General features: G+C 36.5%; 1 protein-coding gene across 1 annotated transcript in view; it reads left to right on the forward strand.

The window, feature by feature from the left end:
- cdc73 (cell division cycle 73, Paf1/RNA polymerase II complex component, homolog) overlaps positions 1-11145 on the forward strand; it is a 52866-nt gene that overhangs the window by 8228 nt on the left and 33493 nt on the right. The window contains exons 8-10 of the mRNA XM_084120815.1: positions 9859-9957; positions 10677-10755; positions 11074-11138. Of these exons, the coding sequence (XP_083976941.1) occupies positions 9859-9957; positions 10677-10755; positions 11074-11138 (243 nt within the window). The remainder of the gene's footprint in view (positions 1-9858; positions 9958-10676; positions 10756-11073; positions 11139-11145) is intronic.

Raw genomic sequence — 11145 nt, forward strand, 5'->3', positions numbered from 1 at the left:
TACTTAAGATGATTGTTAAAACATAATATTATATACATTATATAAACAGCGATGTTCTATAAAACCACATGATTACTTGATTTTGACACTTTATTTGAACCAAAAAGTGTTGCCTCATTGCTTTTGTTTGCTTGGGTGTATTTTTATTACCACAAACAAAATATCGAAGTAATCGTCAAAATAATTAATCGATTACCGAAATAGTGACAATGACATAATAGTGACAGACCTAAACCCAACATTTTATTAAAGCTCACTGCAATCATTACACACACGACACACGGCAGTCTTCAGTCTTGGAAGTTTTGCGTTTGGTGAACTAATAAATATTAAAACTGTCAATTTAATATTTTGTGTACAGTTATTTGTCATCCGGGTATCGTAGACTCTTTCGTTTCATACAAACGCAGCTGCTGCCATTTTGCGACTATTGTTTTGTACACTGTAATGGATTATAAGATAACAAACAGGTACGATTTTAAAACGGTTTCATCTCGAATTATTATCTCTTATCCCCATAATTATTTATGTGGTGAAATACTGTGTAATGAGTGGTATGACTGTACCTTATCCCTTAAATGCCGTCTAGTTTGAATTTTTGCTAGCAACTGCTCTCTCCGCGGAAGCTTTGCATTTAAAGAGCTAATAAAATATTTAGACTCAGATCAATATTTCCTGTCTAAATTTTTACTTGTGTGGCAAGTAGCCGTGTAATAAGCGGGATAATGTATTTCAAGCTGCTATCGCGGAATAAACCCTGACAGGCTGATCAGGACCCCAATGCGAAGCTAATCTGTATTTATTTTATACAGTGAAAACAATGCAGTATTTTACATTTGATTACTTTATTAAAATGTGGTACCTGAAAACTACTGTAAGACCTACCTTATCTTCAAAAGCACCATTTTATTTGTATCTTTGTTCTGTGGTATTTATTTGTGCTATTTGTATAGCAATTGACCCCCGCTGAAGCAGCTCTAAAAATGCCCTGTGCTATTAAATTAAAGATTAAAATCTGATGGAGCAATAAAATGAACAGTGAAAATAACAGAAGTTTGTACAATACATTTTAACAGGCAGAATTAAGCATGAAAATAACTTGTAAAAATGTTATATTTCCCTAAGTAAAGGAAATATTTAATTGCTAAACAAATTAAACCAACAAAAAAATTATTATTGATGATAATTGATGATCAAATTGATGATCAAATTGATGATTTGATTATTAATAAAAAATGTTTTTTTTTGTTTTTTTTTGGCATTTGTAATTTTTTAATATATATATATAGTAGATAATGAAAATACATTGGTATCGGCCTAGTACTAGGGATGGGACAATAAATCTATGCATCGTGATTCGTGGATTGATTTTGAGATTCTGAGATTTTTCGGTATGCATCGATTCTCTCTCCAGTCTATTAACGTTAACGTTAGTCTTAGTTTTTAACAGCAGATGGCGCTGTAGGCTAGTTTTTAACCACACGCTGAAATGCTCAGGAAGAAGAGCACTGATCTAGAGCTCTTGTACGTTCGGCTGTGTGAGATGAGCCCATATAAGTGGTAAAAGGCACAATATGTATTTTTTTTGCTTTAAAAATATAAAAAATCACTATATCTATGTTATATATTTTTTAAAGTTGTGTATTTACATTATCCCAACAGTTCCAATTAACTTCTAAATCCAGAGAAATTAATATTTTAATTCGAAGACACGGACCGTGTCTTTATTTCCGTTATGTCGCAGTCAATGGCGTCATATCCGCGTTGTCCCTGGTTTCCGCTCGTGCTGCCATGGTAACCAGAGCTATGAACCAGAGCCCTCTGATAGTAACCAAGACGACAGACGTGGACCACTGTAGTTCGCAATGTCTATCTGCACGCTATTGTTGTTTCGTTCAAACATTATGGACCATGGCAAGCAGACTTTGGATAAAAAAGGAGAACTAAAACGAGAATCAATATCAGCGCGGTGTTTTCGAGATGCCGAGAGCTCCCATAAACGAGAGCTCCACGTCCGAGACTTCGACCGCTCCTACTACTTTATTAAACAGGTGAGCACATTTACATAAAACTAATCAATGTTTTATAGTTCAACAATGATAAAATGTCAGAATATGATCTGTATGTTATTCTAATGTTGATCTATCTTAACTTTACTGCTAACGTTAGTCTCATACAGACAAACTAACACATAAGTTACATTTCAACACATTCAAATGCAGTTTAGTGTGATAGTGTAATGTTAGAAGTGAAACAGCGCTGCGTTACCTCACAAGTTTAATTTGTCTAATAAACTGACCTGTGAGTAGTGATTCTGCGTGTAGTTCGGTAGTATGAAATGTCCATATTCCTTTTATATCCGCGGGACTCGCGTCGCGTTTGGAGCGGTTTGGAGCTGATAGCTGTCTCTTAGCAATCCCGAACTGCTTCATATCACAGTCATGATAAAAACATTGATGTATTCAGTCATCCATAAACATTATTAGATCGGTCGGCTTGACGTTGACGACAAGATCCATAATTCTTAGCAAATGTTGCGTCATCAAACTACGCCTTTGTTATTGTAAATAGGTTAGCGACCCCTAGTGGAGAAAAAATCCCATACTGTACGTTTAAATGTACTTGCACCTCAGAATGCTTTTATTATGCTAAATTATTGTAAACATAACCCATTGCGAACACCCTTGTAATTTGCTTCAACCTCTTTGAACTTTATGAAAGATTTTATTTTATGGAAGATTAAAGCAGTGTTTGCAAGGAATTGGAAACGAGCAGAGTTACGGCTGTTTCTAAAGCACGCAGCGTCATCTGCTGGTAAAAACTAAGAATCGTTTGAAGAGCCAAAAAGTTTTGGTACCGGCCTCGTTCTGGAAAAAGTGGTACTGGTGCATCCCTGGTGAAACTATTACTGCCTCATTAAAATGAGTGTAACTGTTCATCTGGGTTTTTATCTGGGTCTGTTTGCCACTAGTGTTACAGTATTTATAAATCATAAAATGGTTGTCCTGCATGTGATAGTTGCATTGATTAAACTGCTAATCTTGTTTTTATGAAAATTTGTTGTAGTTATTACTTGGATTAAATCACATTGTTATGGTTGCCCAGTTTTATTTACACGGTTACAATCAATGTGTACATCTGATGAGATCATAGCCACATTTTGTGGTTTGGTGGAACCAAGCGTCAACCTCTCTTGAATCCAACACTGAAGTTACATAAACTGTAATTCATCGACTGGCTCCAAAAAAAGTCAATCCCATAACCCCCCCATGTTAATATGTCCAACTTTACAGCAGAATTGTTTTTTTTACAGCCTGGTACAAAAAGTGTTTGGTCTATATAGCTAATTTTGCCCTTCATGACAACTCTGAGGGGGTGATTTTTAGGGGTTCAAGCACGAAGTGCTGAAACCCTATTGTAATTGTCCTGATTTTTATTATTATTATTCTCCTGTAAAACGCATCGTGCAGCCCAAACCGTAAGTGCTGGAGACTTGAAACTTTGCCAGATGGTAGTACAAAAATCGAGGAGAGGTTATCAAATTATGACCCCGATTGGCCAATAGGTGGCGCTATAGTAAGCAAAAGTACGAAATCGCTAATTACTCCTAGACGGTTTGTCGTAGACTCAAGTGTCTTATATCACTGTAATCCTTGGCTCAAGACGGGCAAAACGTATATCTCCGATTTCATTTCCGGTATGCAAATTTTTCCGCCATTTTGAATTTTGTCAAAAACCTACTTTTGCAAAGTAGTCTGTGGTTTTTCGCCCGATCGGAACCAAACAAGTGCAGAAATGTTCTTTACAGTCTGATTATTAATAATTATCGAAAAAAAAGTGGAAATTTCCATTCACGGTTGCTAGCAGACGCAAAATTAACATTGTGGGAGGAGCCTGTTTTACTAAATTGGCTATAACTCGAGAAGTAAATTAGCTGCCTTCACCAATCTAGATACACATGTGTAGGAGGTCAGTCTGGGGTCACACTAAAAAAATCGCGTCGATTGGCCACATGGTGGCGCTATAACATGAAAGAAATATATAAACACCGGACTGTTTGTCCGAATGACTTGAAATTTGGTATGCAGTGTCTTTGTCCAAGCTGCCATGTATATCTATGAGGGCATTGGCGTATCTCAAAAAACATGGCCGCCATCGGCCAATGAAGTTTGACCACCTATTAGACAAGGTTAATGGAGTCCGATCGGAACGAAACTCAGTAGGCATGTTTGGCTCAAGGCCATAGAGGTCTGTAAGAATTTTGAAAGAAATCGGACACTAGTTGGCGCTAACGAGTTTTAAGGCTCTGTAATCACGTGGTGTTACAAATTTCATCAGAAAATGCATATCATTTCATAGATCTCCTCATGCTGAACAACTTTGCCTCTAGAACCATTGCTGTCAATCAAACCGTTCATTAAATATTCGCAAACATGTTAAAAACCTACTTTTGCGAACTAGTCCCTGGTTTTTCGCCCAATCGGAACCAGACCAGTCTAGGACAATTCTCTGGACTCTCTAGATCAATAATTATCGAAAAAAAGTTGAACTTTTGCATTTGCCTGGCTGTAACAGGGTCATTTAGGAAAGGGGAGGGACAAAAAAACACTCAAATGCCTATAAATCCTAATCGAAAACTCAGAACTTCACAATAATTGGTGAGCATATGTAACATAACATCATTAACAAGCATGCAAAATGTCATGAAGATCGGACTATAGGTGGCGCTATAACTGTTAAAAAGCTTTGAAAACCATATATTTCCTATGGTAAATTGCCTTGACCAAGTGTCCCAAAAGCCTATATCTTTTAAATGAATGCTATATTCTTAAAAACAAGTCAGAACATGAAATTACTCTTAATAAGCATGAAAAATTTCAGACAGATCAGACAAAATTTGCCTCTATAACAGTTAAAAAGGTGAAAATGATATAACGTCATATTAAGCCAATAAGTGGTATTTTACTGCCCCCTGCTGTCATTTCATCATACTGCTGCCTAATATTGTTATGTAATTCATATTTAGACTTTATAAAATCATTATTTTAACATTTACAATGACATTTTGTCAAAACTCATCTATTGGAGTATTGTGTCACAATTGTGATTGACAATTGTGTCACTGAGATATGGAAATGGAAAACGAAAGTAAAACGGGCATTTAAGCCACGCCCCCGAATACAAATTCACTCATAACTCGAAAACGGAAAGTCGTTGCGCGCTCAAATTTTGATGGTAAGGTCCTCTCCAGGCTCTTGATCGAAACGTGTCGTCGCGGGCCTCGGGAGCGCAACCCCCGGGGAACGCTAGTCGGCGGGACCCCCGACTTTGAACAGCCGTAACTCCTGACCCAGACCACCCCGAACCTTGTGTGAGAGCTCGTTGGAAAGGGCCCGTCGTTGGCTAGCTTTGAACAGCCATAATTCCCGGCCCTAATCGCCCAAAAACAAAGTGATGGTGTCATTCAACAGGGCTCCTCGAGCACTATCTATGCTCTGAGTTTCAGAATTTTTCGCGTTCTGGTTACCGAGATATAAGTGAAAAACCAAATTCCCATTCATTCACTCATTCATTCAAACACTTCAATTGTAAAATGCAAGCTATAATACCACTTTTGTCCACTTGAGGGAGCAGTAGGATTACACATTACGTTTTCATTAGCTTTCAGTATTGGGAAACAAACAAATGCTTTAAACAGCAATCTTTTTTATTATAATTGGACTGTAGCTATCGATTATTTTAGTAATCGAGTATTCTATTCAAGTAATCGGATAAAACAAATTGTGGTAAAAAATAGATTCAAGTTAACAACAGCCTTTAAAATTACTTAAAATACAAATATATAATAACAAGCCACAATAATTGGTTCAAGTAAAGTATCAAAGTAAGTAATTATATTGGTTTTACTGAAGAACACTTAAAATATACCCATGTAAAATAAATTATATAAACTAATATAAACATAACTTATGTACATAAATAACAAATGCCTGCAGAGGGCGCCAGCGGCCTGGTTGTTGTTACACTAAGCCTGGCATTTTCAAATCCTTGTTTAATATTGTCCAAACAATTAATTCAAATGTCAACTTAACCTTTAATATTTGGCCACTTCTGTACGATAGAAATGCTACAGTCACTGTAATTTCTTGAACGAGAACATGTGCACATCAAAACATGCAAACTCAGAGCAAGAGTTTAAACTTATATTTTGAAATCGCAATGTTTAAACTTTTATTTTGAAATCGCGATGAACAGCAGTTTGAGAAACCCAGATGTGCTCCACAAATGATAACAGTGCAACTGTGAAACACAAACTGCGTCCGACTTGCGTTCCCATATTTGCACGTTATTGGAAACCTAAACAAACAGCACTGCAGAGACTGAGTTTGCTTGGAGCAGCGTTTACTGTGGACGGAGCTGAGGTAATTTTAACATGTAGGCTAATCTGCACTCATGTAATTGAAGCGTCTTCACTGTGAAAAAAACAAACAAACAAAAAACAGAGGATATATTTATTTAACTGAATCACAGCCTTTGTGATTTCACAATGGCACTATGCTATATTATGACTGTAAATGGTGGGCTCCAGACTGCGACCAATTGGTCGCATTTTGCGACCATTTTTCCTGCCGGTGCGACCAAATATTTATTTAGGTCGCGCTGGCGCGACCACAACGTTGCCGAGCAGCGAATCCAAACAAAATGAAAGCGGAACGAAAATGCGCTAACTTACTCCTTTATGCTTCAGAATTAATAACATAATCAGATATCAGATCAAACAGCGCTGATGTGGAAACCAGGAGAAACACTGGGCTTTCAGACCACAAATCAGCGACATTCACCATGGATTTAATGTAGTAACTGTAACCATAATGTGACAGAAATAGTCAAACGCTAACAAGTACTAACTGTTAGGCTACCTCTTTTTCCAGCACTTCAAAACTATCATATATAAATGTTATTTTTAATGTGATGACCAACACATTTTTTTTGTTCATCCTTCAAAAATGGTCTTATTTAAACTCTTATTTATACACTTATTTAAAAATAATAAAATAAATAAATTACCATTGTAAACAGTAGGATGCTTATTGGCTATTTTCACTCCCTAATATAATTTATTTCACTCGGTTTGCTTTTTAATTAATATTAAGACATTATGAATGATAATAATTAAAGTTAATTTCATCTACACCCTAAACTAAGCTTAGTGCTTTATTGTCAGCCCCAGTGCTACCAGATATTTTTTTGTAAAACTCAGTGTCTGCGGTGCCGCTGCCCTCAGATGTTAGTCTGGTGCCTGTGAACTTAAAATAAAACTGCACATTGTAATATTTGTACATTAAGTCTATTTATTATTAAATAATAAATAAATAATTTGTCAGTAGTTATTTTGGGGGAAATTTGAATAATTGCATTGCAAGTTGATTTAAGGTGTGCCCCTAAATTTTCTGCTTGTGCTCCTAAAATTTTCAGTCAGGGGCTACAGCGCTCCTAGTAAAAAAAGTTAGTCTGGAGCCCTGTTTAAATATCGCGTTGTCCTAGAAAACTGTAATTCTGCGGTTGTTGGATTCTCGTCTGTGGAATGCACCACTTTCAGTATTTTGCCAATTACTCGAGGGGTAAATTGCAATCAAGGATTTTTTTAAATCGAGTACTTGACTATAATCGAGGAATCTTTACAGCCCTATACTGGTAACATAGTTTTATATTATTAGATCACAAAGAAATGCCTATTTTTATACAATTAAATATATTTTCTCAATAACATATCCAAAAAACATATTTGTGTGTGTGTGTGTGTGTGTGTGTGTGTGTGTAAGCATGCATTATTGAGTTAACATGGAAAGACTGGTTTGATTTAGTGCAGAAAACTGGTGCAAATCATGAAGTTTAAAGTGAAAGTGAGCCAATAAGTGGTCTTCTACTGGCTTCTGCTGGCCATTCTACTTATTAATGAAGTCTTTTCACATGTGCTTTTGGATTCATTCATATTTAGAGTAGACACTAAAAAAAATCACTTGTATAACAATAACTATTATAACACAATCATATTTTGTCAGTGTTTATCACTTCATTTGCACTGACACTTCACATAATTGCTAGTAATGTGGTAAATCATGGTAAATCACGCTAGAAACATGGTAAGTCATAGTAAATAATAGTAGAATGTGGTGTATCAAGGTAAATAATGTAAGAATCCTAGTAAATCATTGTAGAACGTGGTATATCATGCTAGAACGTGGTATATCATGCTAGAACATGGTAAATCATGGTAAACTATGCTAGAACAGGGTAAATCATGGTAAACCATGATAAATCATGATGAACTATGGTAAATCATTTTAGAATGTGGTATATCATGATAAATCATGCTAGAACATGATCTTTTCCATCTATGATGTCAGTGGTTACATGCTTGCTAAATAAAACTTACTAACTTTTTATGCTTTTGTGCTTTAAGGTCTTAAAGGCCTTAATTGCTTGAACCCCGATAAATGCTGCTTGCAGCTTTAATTTTTATTTATTTTTATAACTCATCCATTTCAATTATATTAAGCCTTAAATTTCTGCATAATTAAGGGCGTGGCCACTTGAGTGACAGGTGGATTGCCGCTGATGTCACTACTAGCAATTTGTCTGCTGTCTGTTAGACGTCACTTCAGCGAATCCCGTCTCTGCCCATTTTTGTTTATCCGGGAGTGACGTGCGGTGACGCTACCACGATGGCGACGGCCGACTCCGCCCACTTTGGGCCTCAAAAATGCTCCTGAAACCTACGGGTGGCGTCAGACACTACGTCCATATTTTTGTTACAGTCTATGGCTCTATGGGTGGAACACAATGTTGTATTTTAGGAATTAAAGGGATAGTTCACTTTGAAATAAAATTTTGGTATGTTTTAGCTTACCTCAAGGGCATCCAAGATGTAGGTGTCTTTTTTTCCGCAGTAGTTTCAATTTTGATATTTTTAGGTCAAACCGTTCTTGTCTGTCAGTCATATAATGCAGGTCTATGGTCACTATCTCAAAGAGCATGCACAGAGAAGTCCAAATTAAACAATTCCCCATCGTAAGTACACACTGATGGCCTAAGACACGAAACGAGCGGTTTGTGTGAGAAAACTAACAGTATTTATATCGTTTTTACCTCTACACAACCACGTCCAAGTGATCTGAGGGCGCGCGCGCTTCCTGGTGTGTGACGTGTGCACGCGTTCTGGCTTAGTCTGCGCAAGCGCCAGATGTGATCTCGGATGTGTACAAGAGGTAAAAACGATATTAAATACTGTTCGTTTTCTCACACAAACCGCTCGTTTCGTGTCTTTGGCCATCAATGTGTACTTACGATGGGGAATTGTTTAATTTGGACTTCTCTGTGCATGCTCTTTGAGATAGTGACCATAGACCTGCATTATATGACTGACAGACAAGAACGGTTTGACCTAAAAATATCAAAATTGAAACTACTGCGGAAAAAAAGACACCTACATCTTGGATGCCCTTGAGGTAAGCTAAAACATACCAAAATTTTATTTCAAAGTGAACTATCCCTTTAACCACTGAGAAATGCTTATTAGTGTATTGATCCCAGTAAGGATGAAGCACATTTTCAGTGTGTAGCAGACCTAGATAATTAACATACTGCAATAATTGTAGCACTTTTAATAATAATGTGTTTAAAAAAAACAGTATGCTCAAAAAATGTAATGTCACAATCTCATTACTTGGTTGAAGTCATGTTTGTTGTTTGTGGGGTTACATTGTGAATGACGATCAGTTGTGCACAAAAGAGAAAGACAAGTGTAGGTTTTAAAGAATATGATCTCCTGAACATGTTGATCTTTTGATTTTGTAGAACTTCTCCAAAAATATTTTTGCCATCCTACAATCGGTGAAGGCGCGGGAAGAAGGTCGAGCCCCTGAACAGAGACAGACTCAGAACCAAACTCAGGTGGTGAGTACACAACCAAGCTGCTTCAATAGCGTGAGAATGTCTGGTTTCTGCTTCCTTTTCACCTTTATGTAAAATAGATGTTTGTTTGATAAAACTACAAAGGGCTCTTTCTTAGTAGTTGGTACATTTGTCCCTGTTTGCAAGTTTTATATATGTATACTGTCCTATATGTATAATATATCTGCGCTACCTTTGCTCTCACGGAACAGATAGACTATTTGCTTATTTAACTTTTCTCCGTCCATGCAATAAATGCAAATCCTTGAATGAGCGTGGATTTCTAGCGTGTTTACTTTAAACACATTATTACTTAGCAGTGATATCTATGGTTTGACCCATTTGAGAGGCGGCCAAAATCAGAATTTAAAATGGACTGAATAAAGCTCTCTATGAACTTGACGTGCGATGCCGCGCTCACTGACATGTATGCGCATGAATCCATCACACGCACACGCTCAGACCAATATTGTAAGTTACTGCCTAATACATTTTTAACTAGCAGAATAATACAGCATCATGATACACAGTCTCACTTTTAGCTATTATAGTATTTGGCCATGTTGTAATATTGATTTTTTTTTTTCTTTTTTTTTTCTTGATTTATCATGCAGCCTTAGTGTACCTGTAATTAAAAAATGTCTAGTGGCACTCTAATGAAGTAGATAACCTAATCTATGTATGTTTATTTATGCACTCCAATTTGTTTTTTTATCCTATAGGATCCAGCAACAAGAAATAAACAGCCAGTCCCAGCTGCCTACAACAGATACGATCAGGAGCGATTCAAAGGAAAAGAAGGTAGTTTGGTTTTCACTAGCTTTATTTTTGACCATTGAACCATCAAACATATTGACTAAATGGTAATGCTGCAGCAAACATTTTTAGAATATATGCACAGAATCTTTTCTTTTTTTTAATGTTCCTAGTTATAACCTTTTAAATCGTTGGCTGGGTGACCTGTTAGCGAGCTCTTTAGGTTTATGATCCACAGTTTAGGAAACTCTGATCTGAAATTTACGAAGAGGTACTTGTGTATCATTATCCATTTATGATGAAGCCTTGAAAATGGAATTGAGGCTTACTGGAAATTATGAAATGTTTTTTTTTTTTCTACAGAAACGGAGGGTTTTAAAATTGACACCATGGGAACCTATCACGGTATGACGCTGAAGTCAGTGACGGTAAGTT

Source organism: Abramis brama (genome assembly GCF_963993115.1).
Source record: "Abramis brama genome assembly, chromosome: 7".
Classification (NCBI taxonomy): domain Eukaryota; kingdom Metazoa; phylum Chordata; class Actinopteri; order Cypriniformes; family Leuciscidae; genus Abramis; species Abramis brama.